This window comes from Pongo pygmaeus, chromosome 11 (assembly GCF_028885625.2).
Source record: "Pongo pygmaeus isolate AG05252 chromosome 11, NHGRI_mPonPyg2-v2.0_pri, whole genome shotgun sequence".
NCBI lineage: Eukaryota > Metazoa > Chordata > Mammalia > Primates > Hominidae > Pongo > Pongo pygmaeus.
This window is the reverse complement of record NC_072384.2, coordinates 82,884,938-82,905,321: the sequence shown is the minus strand read 5'-3', so window position 1 is coordinate 82,905,321 and position 20,384 is coordinate 82,884,938. Positions and strand designations below refer to the sequence as shown.

Genomic DNA, 20,384 nt, shown 5'->3' with positions numbered 1-20,384 from the left:
TTACTGACTCAATTATTTTATTTCTTTGAAACAAGGAGGTCTCACTCTGTCACCCAGGTTGGAATGCAGTGGTGTGATCACTGTTCACTACAGCCTTGACTTCCCAGGCTCAAGTGATCCTCCTAACCCCAGCCTCCGAGGTAGCTGGGACTACAGGTGTGTGCCACCATGCCAGGCTAATTTTTGAATTTTTTTTGTAGAGACAGGCATCTCACTATGTTGCCCAGGCTGGTCTCAAAACTCCTGGACTCAAGTGATCCACCTGCCTTGGGATTACAGGCGTGAGCCAGTGGCAGCTGGCATGACTCAAATAACTGAATAGTCACTATTTCTGTGTGTAACAAAGCATCATCATCCACCTATTTGTTACAGTTTGATCAGCTTAAGGCTGTTCAGAACTAATTTTCCTAGACATTCAACTTCAGTCACCTGGCTGAAAAGATTAGAGTGACATTCTAGATGTTTGATCATGACATACACAGTAGATAGACTTCTAAAAAGGCCTCCAAGATTTCTTTTTTTTTGGAGACAAAGTCTCGCTCTGTCACCCAGGCTGGAGTGCAGTGACTCGATCTCAGCTCACTCCAACCTCTGCCTCCCAGGTTCAAGTGATCCTCCCATCTCAGCCTCCCAAGCAGCTGGGATTACAAGCGTGCACCACCATGCCTGGCTAATTTTTATATTTTTACTAGAGACAGCGTTTCCCCATGTTGGCCAGCCTGGTCTCAAACTCCTGGCCTCAAGTGATCTGCCCTCCTCGGCCTCCTAAAGTGCTGAGATTACTGGCATGAGCCACTGTGCCCAGCCTAAAGAGGCCTCCAAGATTTCTGTCCCCTGGTTTGACTGACTGGTAATCCAATCAACCAATCTAGGTACTGCCGTGAAGGAACTTTGCAGATGAACTTAGGGTTACTACTCAGCTGACTTTAGAATAAGGAACTATCTCAGATTATCCTCATGGGCCTGATATAATCAAACGAGCTCTAAGCACCAGCAGAAGGCAGAAAAGTAAAGCTCGAGAGATACGAAGCGTAACAAAGGACTTGATCTGCCATTGCTATATCTGAAGATGGAAGATGGAGAGCCATGAGCCAGGGAGTGAGGGCAGCCTCTAGAAGTTAAGATCTTAAGGTAACAGCCAGCAAGGAGAGGGACCTCATTCATTCCTATAACCACACAGAACTAAATTCTGCCAACAACTTGAAGGAGCCTGGAAGCAGATTCATACCCAAGGCCTCCAGAGAGAAACACAGCCCTGTTGACACCTGAGCTCTAAGCAACAGCCCAGATATCTGACCTCTAGAAACCAGAAGATAATACATGTATTGTTTGGAACCACTAAGTTTGTGGTAATTTGTTATGGCAACTACAGAAAACTAGTACAGGTTTTGGTACAAGTCAGGTGCTGTTGTTAACACACAACTAAAAATATGGAAATGGCTTTAGAAATCAGGCAGTGGATAGAGGCTGGAAGAATTCTGAGCATCGTGATAGAAAATGACTAAGTTTCCTTGAAGAACATTTTACTAGAAATGTAGACTTTAAAGACATGGCCTATGAGTGCTCACAGACTGCCTCAAGAAATTCAGACTTGGAGGATTCCAAGGATCCAATTTGTCTTGGGTGTTCCTTTTGTTATCCATTCTGACAATACCTGCCTTAACCAGAGTGTTTAATACATTTTACATAATTGTTAATTTGGTTAGTTTTTTGGCTTTTTTAAAAATTTTTATTTACTTTTTTTTAGAGATAGGGTCTTGTTCTGTCACCCAAGCTGGAGTGCAGTGACAAAATCAGCTCACTGCAACCTCAAATTCCTGGGCTCAAGCAATCCTCCTGCCTCAGCCTTCCGAGTAGCTGAGACTATAGGCACATGCCTGATTTGCTTAGTTTAAAATCTACTGTCTTGCTATTGTTTCTTATGTTCCATCTTTCCCTGTTATTGTATTCTTTTCCTTCTTGCCTGCCTTCTTTTTCTATCACTATCATCTCTCACCTAGATTGCTACAAGTAGCCTGCTAACTTGTCTCCTTGCTTCTAAGCTAATTTTTACTCCCAAACTAGTTGAACCCAGCAACAGTCTCATCCTTATTGTCTTCCACCTTTTCTGGGTAAAGACCAATTGTGTCAATAACCTACAGGGCCCTGTAATACATCTGCCCCCATTACCTCTCCTCTCTGACGTCATTTTCTACTATTCTCCCTCTCACTTACTCCATTTCAGTCACTGTCCCCTTACTCTTCCTTGAACACCCCAGACACACTGTTCCCTCCGTCTAGAATACTATTCCCTACCTCCCTCACTTACAGACTTTTGAGTAAAGTTTACTTGTCCCCTAACTATCAGTGGTAGGTGGAATAAGCTGGGTAGGTCCCCAAATGATGGCCATGACCTAATCCCTGGAACCTGTGAATGTTACATTACATGGCAAAGGGAATTAAGGTTGCAGGTGGAATTAAGGCTGCTAATCAACTGACCTTAAAATACAAAGATTATCCTAGATTATCTAGAACGGCCCAATGTATTCACAAGGGTCTTTAAAAGAGAGAGGGAGATGTGACTACAGAAGAATGATCAGAGAGTTACAAAGTTGCTGACTGTGAAGATGGAGGAAGGGAACCACAAGCCAAGAAACGTAAGTAGCCTCTAGAAATGGAAAAGGCAAAAAAATAGATTATTGCCGGCCAGGCGCAGTGGCTCAAGCCTGTAATCCCAGCACTTTGGGAGGCCGAGGCGGGTAGATCACAAGGTCAGGAGTTCAAGACCAGCCTGGCCAAGATGGTGAAACCCCATCTCTACCAAAAATACAAAAGAAAAAAAAAATTAGCCAGGCACAGTGGCGAGCACCTGTAATCCCAGCTACTCAGGAGGCTGAGTCAGAACAATCACTTGAACCCAGGAGGTGGAGGTTGCAGTGAGCCAAGATGGTGCCACTGCACTCTAACCTGGGTGACAGAGCAAGACTCCATCTCAAAAAAAAAGAAAAATAGATTTTTGTCTAGAACCTCCATAAATGAACACAGCCCTACCAATGTCTAGATTTTAGCCCACCAAGACCCATTTCAAACTTCTGACCTCCAGAAATGAAAGACAATGAATTTGTTTGTTTAAGCCACTTTTATGTTTGTGGTAGTTTGTTACGGCAGCAACAAAAAACTAATACATTACCCTATGTAAAACTCTAAGTCTCCACCCACTTCCCCCCTTTGCTGCTTAATTTTTTCCTCCACAAAATGTAATACCTTCTAACAAACTTTATAATTTGTTTTGTTTATAAATGTAAATTCTGCAAATAAATGTAAGTTCCATAAAGGCAGGGAATATCTATTTTGTTTACTATTTCCCAGAGTACATAGTTAGGTGCTCAAATATTTGCTGAATAAACATTTGATGGGATTATACACATATGACTACATATGAAGAACTGTGCTAAGGATAATGATGATTATTAAAAAGCCATTAATCTTAAAGAAAAACTAGGTATATAATCAGTGGCTGCTTCTATTCAACGGCATTCAGATTTATAACTATGCATTAACATCTCTCAAAACACCTTTATTATTGTGTCTTAACTATTCCTTTTCATCCCAATCGCAATGGTTTTTTTATTGACAAGTTTTAATAACTAATGAGACACTTCAAACATCTATTAAGTATACAATTTCTTAAAAAGACATTCTGAATATTCACCCCATCATACCTTTAGGGTGATTTGATTCAGAAAATAATCAATATACAAAGTATTTCCTTCCTGAAAGAAGTTATAGAGATTTCGGAAAATCTCCAAGTTTGAAATGTAAAATAAAAAATTTTGGCAGTTACCAACAAACATCTTACATTAAATTCATTCGAAGAATAGAGAAGTATTTGGTGTCAGAGTTGTTTACTCCATGATCACACCACTGCACTCCAGCATGGGTAGCAGAGCCACACCCTGTCTTTAAAAAAAAAAAAAAAGAAAGAATCACTTACCTGTTCCAGGAGTAGATGTAACTCCAACAAGAGGACTCTGCATTACTGAAATGTTTGGCTACACAAAAACAGAAGAAAGTGTTATGGTAAAAATGCAAAACATAAATACAGTAAGTGTTAAAAGGCTTCATTCAATGGATAACTGAATTTTTATCATGTGCTGGAGATGCCTCTAATTAGCTCAAAGTACAAATGCACTCTTTTTTCCCCGTAAGTTAAACAGTATTAACCTAAAATTTACTAGATCCCTTAGTATTTGTTTAAAATAAGAAAAGTCATATTATGTTTAAAAAAAAAAAAAGGCTATCTTCTGTAAAAGGTGACATGGTAACTGTTTTTAGTTTCTAATGTACAATATTTGAAATAACAGAGATAATGGTAATTTTTAAAATGACCAAGTTCATATAGAAAAACAGAAGGGTGACAAAATTTGATTTTCAACAGATACTTAGAAACCATGAAATACTATAGATTCAAATCAGTCTAAACAATAAAAGACAGCATATCCCTACCACTACCAGTAGAAAGTTCCAAAACTGGTAAATTATCCATTTCAGTTCCTTTAAATATAAAAAAATTAAGGATTAAAATAGTTAAAAATCCTTCTAAAACAAAGACAATATCCAATCAATAAATGAGAACAGAATCCCTCTAGAACTCAATAAAGATTTTTTAAAACAGATTCTAATTAAACTAAGGAAATCTCAAATAGCTTCATTTAGCAACCAGAACTAAATGCTGAGAGAATGTTGGGAGAGATATAAAATTTATTCTTCAATTATTAATGCCAATTCTTTCATGATAGAAAAAGGTTGAGCAAATTCCAGGGGGCATAACTAATTTGGGCTCTAATCTAGCAATAATATTCCTACCAACTTTCAAATCAAAAATATTCTCTATAAATCATGACCCATGAGTTTTTGAAACATTTTGAATACAGCAATATCTGTAAACCTTTGTTTGTATCATCAGAGAAGTAATGAAAACTTGCACAAATTTAGAAGCCAGTGGTTCTTGTAACAAACAATTTTTTAATTTTTTAATTTTTATTATTTTATTTTTGAGACAGGGTCTCACTCTGTCACCCAGGCTGAGTGCAGTAACACGATCACAGCCCACTGTAGCCTGAGCTTGCCAGGCTCAAGCAATCGTCCCACCTCAGCCTTCTGAGTAGCTTGGACTATAGGTACACACCACCACATCTAGCCAATTTTTTTTTTTTTGTATTTTCAGTAGAGACAGAGTTTCGCCATGTAGCCCAAGGTGATCTCAAACTCATGGGTTCAAGCAATCTGCCCAAAGGCCAGCACAGTGGCTCACACCTGTAATCCCAGCACTTTTGGAGGCCAAGGAAGGTGGATTACTTGAGCTCAGGAGTTCAAGACCAGCCTGGGCAACAGGACAAATCCCATCTCTACAAAAAATACAAAAGTTAGCAAGACATGGTGGTGCACGTCTGTAGTCCCCGCTACTAGGGAGAAGAGGTGGGAGGATCACTTGAGCCCAGGATGTCGAGGCTACAGTGGGGCATGAGCATTTCACTGCACTCTAGTCTGGGTGATAGAGTAAGACCCTGTCTCAAAAAATAATAATAATAAACAAAAATACATAAAAATCAAGCAATCCACCCACCTCGGCCTCCCAAAGTGCTGGGATTACAGGCGTGCACCAACACGCCCAGCCTTCATACCAAACTAATCATAAGCTTTACTTAGCAACCTTTAGAAAACCATCCCAGACCAGGATATCCATTAGGAACAACAAATGCCACACGTGTAATTTTACCATTTCTAGTAGGCACATTTTAAAAGTACAAACAGGTAAAATTTAGTAATAGTTTATTTAGCCAAACACATCCAAAACATTATCATTTCAATATGTAATCAACATAAAAAAATAAGATACCTTACATTCTTTCTAAGTCTTCAAACTCTAGTGTGTATTTTATAAAGTATATCTCAATAAAGACTAGCTATATCTCTAGTATCAATAGCCACACTTAGCTAGTGGCTCCTGTTGGACAGGAAGGCAAGTCTAGAAGTATTGGGAAGAAACAGCAACCTGTTTACCACAGTGAATGAATTTTGCTTTACTTGACAAGGAAATCTAGTATGCCAGACATATCAAGCCTATAAATAGCATGAATCCACTGAAAAATGCTTTCTAATATTCTTGAACTCTCAACTTCACTAAATACAATTTAGGGAAAGGCATAAAACATTTATCTAAAGCAAACAGCAGACATATCTTTATATAAAGAACTTATCAACTTAACTGATAAACTTTGTTTATACATCCTACTAAGCACAGTAATAGGAAACACTTTTGTCTATGAAGCTGCTAAATTTTCTACTTAAAAGAAAAGTCAGCCAGGCACAGTGTCTCACATTTATAACCTAGAGCTATGAGAGGTCAAGGTGCAAGGATCACCTGAATCCGGCAAGACCTCATCTCTACAAAAAAAAATACAATTAGCCAGGCATAGCAGCACGTGCCTATATCCCAATAGGACAGTTGAGGCAGGAGGACTGGTTGAACCCAGGAGTTCAAGGCTGCAGAGTTATGACTGTGCCACTGCACTCTAGCCTGGGCAACTGAGCAGGACCCTGTTGGGGACCCTAAAAAAAGAAGAAAATAAAGACAAATACATACTACTTCTCAGCTGACAAGTGCCCTAGATCTAGATGAAACTCTAAATTTTCATTTGTTCTTTCAAATAATTTTTAAATATTAAATATTAAACTTCTTAAACAATCAGAATGATTTAAATGATAATCACATTCTACATGTACATTAAGTAGGTTGGAGGTATGGGCAGGTGGATAAGGCATACCTATAAAAACCTGAGAATTACCTATGAGAGAAAATCTAGAGTTCTACACTGTTAAGTACAGTTCATCATCAACACAATTGAAGTACATTCTATGATGTGTTTAATGCTTATTCGGTGCAACATAGTTGCATAGTCTATTAAAATAGACTTTAGGGAAACATTTCAAAGTATTGACTCTCACTGAACAGCCACATAAAACCATGATGTTGTTCATTGTGGATCAAAAGCGTATTCATATTACCTGTCTTCTCGAAGTTAAAGGTGTTGATCCAAGTCCTGGGCTAGAAATGTCATCATATATACTTCTAACTGGTGGAGCGCCACTTTTATCTTTATGAGCTGGTACGACTGGTTGTGGTGGTGACCCACCTACAGCACACAAAAAAAAAAGGATTCTTCTGTCTTTTTGGTAAGATTTTTTAAATTGATATTTTTGAAATACTGACTTAAAATCTTGTCTCCTAGTTCTTTTCAAACTTTAATATGCTGAACAGTCACCTGGGGACCTTGTTAAAATTCAGACTCTGATTCAGAAGGTGTAGGGTGAAGCCTGAGATTATACAGTTCTAATAAGCTCCCAGGTGATGCCAATGCTGCTGATCCACAGACTGCATTTTGAATAAAAGGATTCGGAGTAAGTAGTTAATGAAAATCTTAGTTTTCACAAAACACATGTAACTTTTGCTTGCTCTACAAAACGCTTAACATTTAAATACAAAACTTGATCCCATTTCTCACTTGAAAGTAGGTACTAAACAGCTCCAGTCTGTAGATTCCTGAATAAATATAATTCCCTAATGTAGAACTTGACTATCCAGATTAAGTAGATCCCATTCATGTTTCTCACAGTAGAAATATATTTAAGTACATAATAAAGATGTAGTAAAAGGACCAAGTTCTGTGACATAAAGATGTCTTTATCGATCAGAGAACATGCAATGTCAAATAGTGATGCAGCCCAGACCATCGGTAAGACTAATGTCTGAGCCTGGACTGTACAGCTTAAGCTATTCAGAGCACAATCTATGGAATAAGACTAACCTGAGGTTTGTAGTGCTCTCTCACTTACTAGCAAGTGAGCTTCAGCAAATTATTTATTGCATTTAGCCTCAGTTTTCTCTTTTTAAAGATGGGGATACTATTACCTACCCTTTAAGATTGACAAAATAATGATTAGCATACTGCCAGGCTCATAAGCAATCAATATATGTTGGCTACCATAATAAAATAACACATTTGAAATTTAATGTTTAATGTTAAATGAATTACTTCAAATATAATTTATCATTCTCCCTGATAAATCCTAAATAATAAACCATTTTAAAGCAAAAATACTTTAAAGGGCAATTAAGGTAAAAAGAGTTTTCACTTGAACAACTACTAAAGGATATTAGCTCACAATTAGAATTCAACACTTCTGTATCTAATTCTCACTACTCAGTTAAAACTTCGAAGTCATTTTTAAAAATATTTCTTTGCTAAAGGAGTTCTGTAATAAATACAGGCTGCATTTACAATACTTTGCCCTCACAATCACCAATTCTGTGTATAAAACCTCCCCCTAGTTTCCTTAAACATGCTGTATGTGAGAATCTCAATTCACTAAGACTAAAGGCAAAATTCGTATCTACATCTTCAAGTTACACTTCTTTTGACCGATTATTTCCTATTCTTGTATCTTAAGATGAATTACTTTAAATCAATTCAGTTGAAGCTAAATGATGGTATTTCATCAACTCTATGAGGCACTCTTCCCCCTACCACTCTCTGACATCTCCAAAACAGAAATTTTACAAAAAATGGCATCTTAGCATTGTGTCATATTTAGGGTTATCTTTCCTAGTAGTACTTAAAAGCCAATTCAAAGGCATCTTAGAATGAATAAAACATAGAATACATTTTAGTGGCTCTAGAAATTATAGCTTATACTGCTTACACCTCTATTCCAAGAGCCTTTAAATAAAGGCTTTGCTTTATAATAGACACATTGCTTAAATTTTTTTAATTAATGAATGTATTGATGAGGGTGAATGCTGCACCATTACACTTTTTAAAATTCTAGCACAAGCTTGTCCCACCCATGGCTTGAACACTGCATGAAGCCCAGGATGGCTCTGAATGTGGCCCAACACAAATTGGTAAACTTTCTTAAAACATTTTAAGATTTTTTTTGCATTTTTTTTTTTTTTTAGCTCATCAGCTATTATCAGAGTTACTGTATTTTATGTGTGGCCCAAGTCAATTCTTCTTCCAATGTGGTCCAGGAAAGCCAAAAAATTGGACATCCCTGTATTTAGCATGTCTATAAAAATTATTTTAAGCAATTCACCTACCTGCAAGTAAAGGTGATCTCATTTCCATTACTCCTACTGAAGGGCCACTAATTGATCGAGGTTGTGGAGTCACCGGAGCTGGCAAATCCCCCATTAAAAATCCAGGTAAGAACTGGGCATTAACTCCTGGCTTTGGAGATGTGGGTGAACCCAGCATCATTGGTTCAGATCCTACATGAATCAAAAAATAAATTAAGGACTTTTCTGTTACAGTATCTGACAAAAACATGCAAGAATCTAACATAATTTTGAAAATTTAATCAAAACTTTTAGATGTAATAGAACCATAGTTGAATTTATTATTTTAAAAGCCAACAAAAAATATTTCTAGAAAAATGTAAAGTTATCTTGTATTCATTTTTTTTCTTGAGTCGGAGTCTCACTCTGTCACTAGGCTGGAGTGCAGTGGCACAATCTCAGCTCACTGCAACCTTCACCTCCTAGGCTCAACCGATCCTCCCTCCTCAGCCTCTCAGTAGCTAAGTCTACAGGCCTGCACCACCACACCCAGCTAATTTTTGTATTTTTTTGTAGAAACAGGGTTTCACCATGCTGTCCAGGCTGCTCTGGTGCTCCTGAGCTCAGGTGATCCACCAGCCTTCGCCTCCCAAAGTGCTGAGATTAAAGGCGTGAAGCCACTACGCCTGGCAGCACAATATTAATCTGTGACAGCTATTTTTGTTTACATTATTTCAGGGGTTTAAAAATCACACTAATATAATAATTTCTTTCCATTTCCGAATCAGTTGGGACTATGTAACAACCGAAAACAAGGACAGGCTGCACTACTTATACATACAAAGTCTTAGCATATCAAACACAATGGGTTTAGCTTGCTAAATTGTTTCTTTTTCTTCCCCATAAAAAGTTCATCATTATTGTGATAAAACTGTAACCATGCATATATTAGAGCACTTAGAAAATAACAGCGATAACTAGCATCCTAACTCAGAAACATGTTGAAAAGAGTTGAAAACTTATTTTTCTATCTTTTTTCTTAATCATTAGTTTAAATCAAGAATAATCACAGCTGGGCATGGTGACTCACGCCTGCAGTCCTAGCACTTTGGGAGGCCAAGGCAAGAGGATCACTTGAGCTTGGGAGTTCAAGACCAGCCTGGGCAACACACTGAGATCTCATCTTTTTTATTTAAAAAAAAAAAAAATTAAAGAATCATCATTAAATATCCCAATATAAAGCCAACTTAGAGAAATGAAACCTCACAACTGATACAAAATTAATCCTCACAATCTATAGAGTAGATATTATTTCCCTTATGAAGATGAGTGAGCTATGTAATTCTAATTTCAGAGCAAAATAGCAGAATAAGGAAAACAATGGGCTATGGAGTCAAAGATGTGGGTTCAAGTTCTCTCAGCAAAAGGGAATAACCATAGCTAGCATCCACTAACAGAGCTTTTGTTAGAATTACTGCAAGTATAGCTTGACCTGGTACCTGATATACAGTTAGGTGCTCAATAAATACGAATTATTATTTTCTACAAATATTTTATAACAGCAAAAACTGAGTAAAGTATAAATATAGAATTTGCAATGTCTGCTTATGAAAATAATTTTCAACTAGGTGACAAGCCTGAGTGTGACTCACTGCACTCAGAAGGGTCAAATGTTTGCTATGTTATTTGTATGTTTTTTTATTAACTATTACTTAACTTCTAGACAGCCTTAAAAATCTGTTTCTTAATATCCAAAAGCTGCCAACTATTTAGTCTTCCTCTTATTTCCCATTATACTAGGCCTAGATATTAACAAGTGTATAAAAGACAAAAAAAAAAATTTCAATAAATGGATAAAGCAAATACTAAAACAAGGTGTGAAAAACTCTAATTACATTGTAATTATTTTATAAAGTGCTAGTTACTATGTTACATGGCACTATAGAAATATTTCATAAGAAGATCCACTAAAATCAAACCAAAAGTCTTAACAAAAGCATATTCTTAACAGATATTCAGAATACCACATTAAACGCAAAGTTTTTGGTAACATCCACTACATTCACTCCCCCTCCCTAAAAGAAAAAAAAAATATAGCAAAATAAAGTAAGAATTGGCTTAAGAAAAGTTCTGATATATCTGGATACATACAGACATAGTAGAAGGCTCAAGCCTGTAATCCCAGGATTTTGGGACGCCGAGGCGGGTGGATCGCTTGAGCTCAGTTCGAGACCAGTCCGGACAAAATGGCGAAACCTTGTCTCTACCAAAAATACAAAAAGTAGCTGGGCGTGGCAGCACACGCCTGTGGTCCCAGCCCCTGGGAGGCTGAGGTGGGAGGATCGCTTGAGCCCGGAGGCGGAGGTTGCAGTGAGCTGAGACTGCACAACTGCACTCCAGCCCGGGTGACACGGCGAGACCCTGTGTCAAAAAAGAGGAAGGGAGGGAGGGAGGGAAGGAAGGAGAGAGGGAAGAAGGAAGGAAAAGAAAAAAGAAAGCACCAGACAAGAAGGAGGGCACAATGGGCTCTTAATCAGGACTGTCACTAACCACCCCTCAGGCTAAATTTCACTTAAAGCAAACGTAAGGAAAAGATGCTGCATGTCCTCAATTACATTTCATATTCTGTGCTCCTAAAAGATACGTACTCAGCTAGCACAGTTTGTTGAAGTCAACCCTTAGTTTTACTACACCAGTGGGCACCTGGAATATCTGCAAAATGTGGACTTGAACATTAATACTGGCCAATGTCAGATTTCTGGCAAGGCAATATACAGGGATTGGTTATTCACATGTGTAACCCCAATAAATACGCACTCCAAAATGTTTTTGTTGAATAGAAAAATTTGGAACCGGAAATGAAGTTTTCTGATCTCTAAAATATATTAAAAATAAATACCAAGACGACATCTGTATATAAATTTTAATGCAGAGTATCTGCATTATTGACATTATGCATTTAGTTTTTTTTATGACAGACTAAAGCAGTTCAAGTTACTCTGTTCTCAGAAGGAACTTATCTTACACCAAACATGGCAAGCATTACATACCCTTCAAATCTAAAGACTCTTTCTACACCATATATATCACATTTGCTCTCTTTTCCAAGCTCAGAAAGTTATAACCTAACTTTTCAGGTAAGTCTCTATGACAGTAAGACGGTTCATTTTCCGTTCTAAAATTTTCGACGATTCTCACAAGTCGCAAAACTCAGCAGGAAAAAAAGGAATCCGCGTGCTGTTAAAGTGGTAGATTTTTTTCAAAGACGACATATTTCAACGAGGCTCCGCAATGAATAATGGAAATGAATCTTTAAAAAAATTCAGATCGTGACTTATTAGAGAAAAATACCTCCTACAATACTTAAGAGTCACTTTCCCCAAATAAAGGCGGGAAATATCGTGCGAACTCCTAGCTTGCTATTAAGGTCAATATCTCAATGATTACCAACCACATGGTTGATTAAATGTTGCACGATTCGAGCTTCCATTAACAACAAGATTCCTTTGGCAAAGCCCGGGAGAGAGGAGTCGAAACAGGAACTAGAAGCACAGGTGATCAAGAAGCAGTGGACTGCACCCACACACTTCAGGGCACCGCCCACCCACGTGTACCGCGGTCAGTTCCTCTCAGGGATGCTACCGGGGACCGGGGAATCCAGCAACCAGCATCGCGTCTCGGGTATCAGGAGGAGGTTAAGGTATGGGCCAGTCTAACGCGGCTGGCGTGTGGGGGCACAAACACAGCTCAGTCACCGCCAGACGGTCTTTTCTTCACCCTCCCAGGGCCCACAGCTTCCCGGCGCCACCTTTGTAGCAGTACGGAGGCGATGCGTCGAGTAGGGGACCGACTAGGAACTTGGGGGCACCCAAGGGTTCCCCCTCCGCGACTGAAACCAGCAGACGAGAGCCTGACGACTGCCTTTCAGTCTTGCCCGCCTCCAGGCCCAGAGCATGGATGGCAGTGCCAGCAAGGAAAAGCAATATTTCACTCACCTAACGCGGGCCCCTGAGGTTCCACGGCAAAGGCTGCCATTGCGTCGGCAACTACACTTAAAACCAGGACCTTCCCAATTTTCAAAAATGGCGGAAACGCTCCCGACGGGTAAGGGCGTGCTACCTTATGGGGTTGCGTAACTTCCGGACCTGCGCCCTGCTTAAGTTGTGGGCGCCGGAGCCATTTTGGAATAGGGCAAAGTCTTTGCGCTGAGAATTTCCGAGAAAAGGGTTTTTCCACCGGGAAGGTGGCGAACCAGTGTGTGGTTCTATGAATGCTTTTCATCCGGGAATGCTTCCTGATTTGTTGGTACTTAAATTACATAGGAGCACAGGTTATTTTACTCACGGTTTCATAATCAGCGTGAGTTGACCCAGTGCTCTTATCATCGGTAAGCTTTTCTGAGTAACACCTGGAAAAGCCTGCTTGATGAAAACAGTTGGTGCCTCTTTGCAATGTCGATTTCTGGGCTTAGTACATGACGCTTTTTTCTCAAAGCATGTTTTCTACTATCCGTATGCCATTTCTTTTAAATTTTGTGTTTTGTAGACAATTTTACATTAAAGCATAACTCATACGCTGTTTTGTTGCATATTAAAACATACAAAAATATAGCTAACGAACGCATAAAGTACACATGTAAATAATGGAGGATAATTATACGTACCCACGAACCCTCCACACCGCGGAATCTTGCGTGCTTCTTGCATGTGCCATCCCTGCCGTCCACCTCCCCTCACTTTGCTGCTTTTCTTTAGGGCATAGTCATACGTAAATCATATACACATTCTGCATATGTGTGTGTAAAAATATATTGTTTAGTTTTGCCCAGCTACTGTCTTTATAAAATAATGTGCTACATACGTACAACTGGGGACGTTCTCTGCTCCATACCATGAGGATTATTTCCAAAACATCCACCCATGCTCAGCTATTTCTTCTAGGACTTCCTAAAATCTCAAATGGAGGAAGAATTTTGTCTTTGGAATGAGGCAATAACAATTCCAGAATTAAATGGTTCACAGAAATCAAATTTTAAAACCACTCACAGATCGAATTGACTTTTTGAAAATGGGTGTGCGAATTGAATTGTGTCCCCCAAAAATTTATGTTCAAGTCCTAACCTTCATGCTTATGAATATGATCTTATTTGGAAATCGGGTCTTTGCAGATGTAATAAAGTTCAGATAAAGTCATATTGGAGTACCACAAGCTCGGTTAACTAAACCATTACAAATGTATCTCTTATAGTTCTGGAGGCCAAAAATCCAAAATGAGTATTGTGGGGCTAAAATCAAGGTACCAGAAGGACTATTTTCTTCTGGAGGCTCCAGGAGAGAATCTATTACCTTGCTTTGTCAAGCTTCTAGAAGCCACTTATATTTCTTAGCTTGTGCCACCTGCCTGCTTTTTCAAAGCCGACGATGTAGCATCTTTGGTCTGTCTGACACTGCTTTGTTCAGCTTCTGCCATCACATAGCCTTGTGATGACATTTAGGACTCACCCGGGTAATCCAGGATAATCTTACTATTTCAATATCCAGTAGAGGCGATTAAGTTAATAATCACATCTTCAAAATACCTTTTGCCATATAAGGTAACATTCACAGATTCTAAAGCTTAGTGTATGGATATCTTTGGAGAGTAGTCAGCCCACAACACAGAGCAATCCACTTTTTAGAATTAAGCTACCAAGAAAGGTATATCAATGAAGAAATTTCTACACACATTGAGGCTAGATGTGGTGGCTCACACCTGCAATCCCAGCACCTTGGGAGGCTGAGGGGTTGATCACTTGAGCCCAGGAGTTTGAGACATAGTGAGACCCCACTTCTCTACAAAATAAAAAATAAATTTTTTAAAAAGAAATTTCTATACAAATTATGATCTAGCCAAACAAAAGAACACTATACACCAGCTAAAATGAATTAGATGGATTTGATATGAGTGTAAATATTAACCAAGAAAGACCTCTGTGATAGATATAATGAAAAAAAGTAATTTGAAAACATGCATGCATATATGGCATCATTTTTATTTAATAACAGGTTTATTTAGGAACAGATGCAGAGAAAGATAGAGAGAGAAAAAACAGTGATGCTTCTTTAAATAAAGGAAGATGTTGAAAAAGATTTGGCACCAGCCGGGCGCGGTGGCTCACGCCTGTAATCCCAGCACTTTGGGAGGCCGAGGTGGGCGGATCACAAGGTCAGGAGTTCGAGACCAGCCTGGCCAACATGGTGAAACCCCATCTCTACTAAAGATACAAAAATTATCCAGGCATGGTGGCTCGTGCCTGTAATCCCAGCTACTTGGGAGGCTGAGGCAGGAGAATAGCTTGAACCCAGGAGGCGGAGGTTGCAGTGAGCCAAGACCATGCCACTGCACTCCAGCCTGGCAACAGAGCAAGACTCCGTCTCAAAAAAAAAAAAAGAAAAGAAAAAAAGATTCGCACCAAACTATTAACAGTAGAGATAAAGTAGGAAAGGGTTTGTAAATTGGAGGATTTAAGAATGGCCTTTACACATGTATACATATGTAACAAACCTGCACGTTGTGCACATGTACCCTAGAACTTAAAGTATAATAATAATAATAAAAAGAATGGCCTTTAACTTATTTTATACAATTTTTGTGGTTGATGACAGGTGTTACTGCTATTTTATTTATTTATTTATTTATTTATTTATTTATTTTGAGATGTAGTCTCACTCTGTCGCCAGGCTGGAGTGCAGTGGCGTGATCTCAGCTCACTGCAACCTCCACTGATTCCCCTGCCTCAGCCTCCCGAGTAGCTGGGACTACAGGTGCATGCCACCACACCCGACTAATTTTTTTTTTTTTGAATTTTAGTAGAGACAGAGTTTTACCATCTTGGCCAGGATGGTCTTGATCTCCTGACCTCATAATCCGCCCGCCTCAACCTCCCAAAGAGCTGGGATTACAAGCATGAGCCACCATGCCTGGCCCTATTTTCTTTATTTTTTAAATTAAAAACTTTTTTCCATTAAGACATTTATTTTCCTTTCTTTACCTGCATTTCAATCTTTTACCCTTTCAACGGGCTCTTTCCTTACCAAGCTATAAAGAAGCCCAGTATTGAAACCCTCCCTAGGCCTTGCTCCTCCACCTACCTACCATGTGCTAATTTCTCTCTCATTTCATTTTTTCACAATCTCAAAAGAAGTGTCTATAGATTTTAGTAAATTATCTGTTTCCCTATCTTTACTATTTTGATTTTTAATTAATTACAGATTGGCTCCTGTGTAATGCTCTTCCGAAATAAAACTACTGACCCCAACTATTTTTTTTTCTAATTGCCAAATTAGACCTGCCTCCTTGACATCTGCAGTATCCAACAGCTTTGACAATCTTTTCCTAAGTACAAATGTTTTCTCTATTTTTGGTGATGCTACACTTCCTATTTCTCATAACTTCCTACTCCTTTTCTGGTTTTTCAATAATTGATCCCATTTTTTTTTTCTAACCTGGGAATATTATTGTTGTTCAAGCCTTTGCTCTCTCCTTTCTTTTTCAACTCTTAGTGGTCTCCCTTGGAATCCTTATCATTGTCACCCTGTGCAAATAATTTTTAATAATCTATGCCCAACATCTCTAAAGCCAAATGCCACTTTTCCAGATGCTTGCTGGACAACCTACCCGTACATCAAACCTCAAAAGCAAGCTCATCTTTTGTCTCTTTTTTTCATCTCTTAGAAACTCAAAATTGAATTCATAGTGTGTTAGTGGAATTTAGAGTCAGACAGACCTCAATTCAGAGCCCAACTCTCTCACTAAAACCTGTATAACTTGGATTTGTATTTGATTTCTAGATTTTATTGTTTGTAAAATAGAAACAATACCTACTTTGAAAAATGGTTATTCTTAATACAGTGTCTGCTCCGCTTTGTTTTTTCTGACATTCACCTTCTCTACCATCAAACATTCAGATATTCTTTCTGCCTCTTCAATTCCTATACAATTGCAGTCAACTCCTTACATCCCTGCCTTCAGTTTCTCCCACCAAGCCTAACACACCAGTAGCCAAAACTTGCTTTTTTTGTGTGTTTTTTTTTTTTGAGACGGAGTCTCACTCTGTCATCCAGGCTGGAGTGCAGTGGAGCGATCCCAGGTTACTGCAACATCTGCCTCCCGTGTTCAAGAAATTCTCCTGCCTCAGGCTCCCGAGTAGCTGGGATTACAGGCGCACACCGCCACAGCCGGCTACTTTTTGTATTTTTAATAGAGACAGGGTTTTGCCATGTTGGCCAGGCTGGTCTCGAAATCCTGACCTCGAGTGATCTGTCAGCTTTCACCTCCCAAAGTGTTGGGATTACAGGCATGAGCCACCGCGCCTGGCCCAAAGCTTTCTTCTTCATACACATTACCCAGCTGTCTGAAAACACTCACTGAGTTCCTATTTTCTACAGAAGCCTCCTTTTCTTCAGCCTCCACAAGACTCAGGTGTGCAGCACATGTCATTTTAGTAACATCCTTCATTATACTATATACATTGTCACCCGGACAGCAAAGAAGGAAAAAAATCAGAATCTCTCATGGTGGGAGGGTAGAAGCATCTCTTTAAGAGACTTCCATAGGAACCCCTAATGGCAATACACATTGTTACCCTACTTTCACCTTGGGGTAACTGAGAACCTTGGCTTCAAAAATAAAATCCAAGGGTGGGGTGGCATGTACCTTTTAGTCCCAGCTACTCAGGAGGCTGAGGCGGGAGGATCACTTGAGCCCAGGAGTTCCATGCTGCAGTAAGCCATGATCCTGTTACTGAACTCCAGCCTAGACCACAGAGCTGGACCCTGTTCCCCGCCCACCCCCCTCCAAAAATAAAAATTTCCTTCACCTCCTCATCCTAACCTTTTGCTCCAATCAATTCTCTCATTATTCCCTGTGGAAAACCCTCATTCTCTTGTGAACAGCTCTTCACATTGTATTTCTTGCTCACATCAACCCTCTACCTAGCATCCCTTAGCTTTCCACCCCAATTTGCAAAGTCTTGTGTTTCTTTCAAGTAGCAGCTCAAGCCTCTTTATGTCATGAAATCTGCCCCAGCCATTGCCAACTCTGAATCATCGTATCTCTTCACCTCACTTTGCTGTAAGATACTTGTTTTGTAAGTTTTCTTTTCAGCACCACTAGATGGATTTTCTTGAGGCCAGGGACCATAACTTTTCCTATTTTGTATTTCCATTATTTTTCAATTAAATGTATGTTGAAAAATAAATGGTTACAGTAGGTAGCTATTCAGGCATAAACAGAGCAAGAGAGGGTACCCCCTATCCCAACCAGGAATGTCAGACGGTTGTTAAACTGTCTTTCTAAAATAATTGGTTGCAGCCAGTGCCAGGAAAAGGCAGTTTCCCAGTAGATAGAAACACCTAAAACTGGTGGTCAGCAGCTTCTGGATAAGATCTAAGGAGTTGGGAGAGTGGGCTCGAGCACGCATATTAAGAGGCAAAATGGAGGAGTTTAACTGGTAGCTGACCTCCTAAGGACATTCAGCTGGTAAAGGAAGAACCCCTCTAGTGAGCATGCGTACAACTCCAGTAAACACACTGCGCATGCTTACCTCCAAATTGCTAACAGGCCTCCCACTCCGAGGGAAGAATCAAGGGAAAAGGGATGCAAGATGCCGGAAGTATGCCAACATGTAAAACCCTACATCCAAGGTCAAATGGGGCACTTGTCCTCCAAGATGCCCGCTTGGCCCTCTTCCAAGTGTACTTTACTTTCTTTTCATTCCTCCTCTAAAGTTTTTCAATAAACCTTCACTCCTGCTCTAAAACTTGCCTTGGTCTCTTCTGCTTTATGCCCCTTAGTCGGATTCTCTCCTGAGGACACAAGAATTGTTGTTGCAGACCCGTATGGATTTGCCGCTGATAACATATTTTGGTGCTGTGTAACTTGGATTCCCACCACTGATAACAAAATGATTAAACATTAATTACAAGCTGTAAATAAACATTAAACAAAGGATAATTATCTGACATAACTTATTTAATGCAATTTTGCATGTTTGCCAATTTTAAAAATCATAACTGCACATTAATTATATTAAGTGCTTATTATAAAGACCTGTTTATATAGTTCTAATTACCCTTTTTTGTGTAACATGAGATCTTCAAAGTGTGGATTATCTTGAATGAGAAACATTTGTACTTTTTTTTTATTTCTTGTTAAACTGCAATTTTAGAAATATTGCATGTTCACTATATTCCTCTGTACATGAATATTATCTTGATTACAATACTTGTTTCTCTACCTTCTATTCTGAACGCACTAAATAAACTGTCAAGTGGAACCTGTTTCCTATTTCTGTTCTGAATTCCTTCCTCCCAGGACATCAGATTTCATCAAAGTGCTATTTTTGTAGACCATTGATTATCAAACTTAAGTGGGGAGCCCTTTCTTCAACAAAGGATGGTGCAGATGCTTAATAAATACAACTGCCAAATTGGGAGGGGAGGAACAGAAAGAGTACGAGGGTTCTTGCCCCCTAAACTGCCAACTATCGCAACTCCAGGTGACTCTTGAAACACTTGGTTTGGAGTACCTAGGGCTACAGAGAGCTCAACCTGAAAATTAGCTCTGGGCTATATTTCAACTTTCTTCTAAACTCAAATTTTGAAAAAGTCAGAAATATGTAAAATCTCACATTTTAAAAATTTTTCAGTAAGCTTAATATATCCACACCAAACTGCTTGTATATCTATCATATATACTGAATATTCATCAACCTATTTATAAGTGTCTAACAATATGCAGTGTTTGTATATAAATATAAAATCAATTTGTTACTCTTAAAAGCCCACTCTCAGTCTATTCTATAAAACAAAAACAAGTAATTTTTTAAAATTGAAGTGAAGAAAAAAGATTTCCACCTTTAGTAAGACTTTAGAAAAAAGATGGAGTTTGTCATCTTCAGAAAGAGAGCAAGGGGAGAGAGCATTTTATGACTCATGCTCTCACCATCTCAGCCTTCAGCACTTGGTGTAACATGGGCTACCATTCACTTAGTGATGTCACATAAAGCACACAGAGGAACCATGACTTCCTGGGTACCAAGGACAAGTGATCTCCAAAGGCCCTTTGTGATGTTTATGATGTAGAGATCTGGCTGGGCATGGTGACTCATGCCTGTGATCCCAGCACTTTGGGAGGCTGAAGCAGGAGGATTGCTTGAGCTCAGGAGTTTAACATCAGCTTGGGCCACACAGTGAGACCTTGTCTTTAAAAAAATCATCTTTAAAAAAATCAGACATCAACTTTAAAA

At 39.0% G+C, this 20,384-nt stretch overlaps 1 protein-coding gene across 3 annotated transcripts in view; it reads right to left on the bottom strand.

The window, feature by feature from the left end:
- The window catches only part of NUP35 (nucleoporin 35), a 44,123-nt gene extending 24,018 nt beyond the window's left edge, over positions 1 to 20,105 (bottom strand). The window contains exons 1-5 of one of the 3 annotated variants that reach the window (XM_054478992.2): positions 19,993 to 20,105; positions 18,902 to 19,029; positions 9,140 to 9,310; positions 7,048 to 7,175; positions 3,974 to 4,031 (exon numbers count right to left, since the gene is read on the bottom strand). In XM_054478992.2, coding sequence (XP_054334967.1) covers positions 3,974 to 4,031; positions 7,048 to 7,175; positions 9,140 to 9,299 — 346 coding nt within the window. In that variant the 5' untranslated portion in view covers positions 9,300 to 9,310; positions 18,902 to 19,029; positions 19,993 to 20,105. Of the gene's footprint in view, positions 1 to 3,973; positions 4,032 to 7,047; positions 7,176 to 9,139; positions 9,311 to 11,248; positions 11,355 to 13,092; positions 13,214 to 18,901; positions 19,030 to 19,992 lie in introns of those variants that run through there. The other 2 variants (XM_054478991.2, XM_054478993.2) reach the window with 2 other exon arrangements.
- Positions 20,106 to 20,384: the final 279 nt, after the last annotated feature.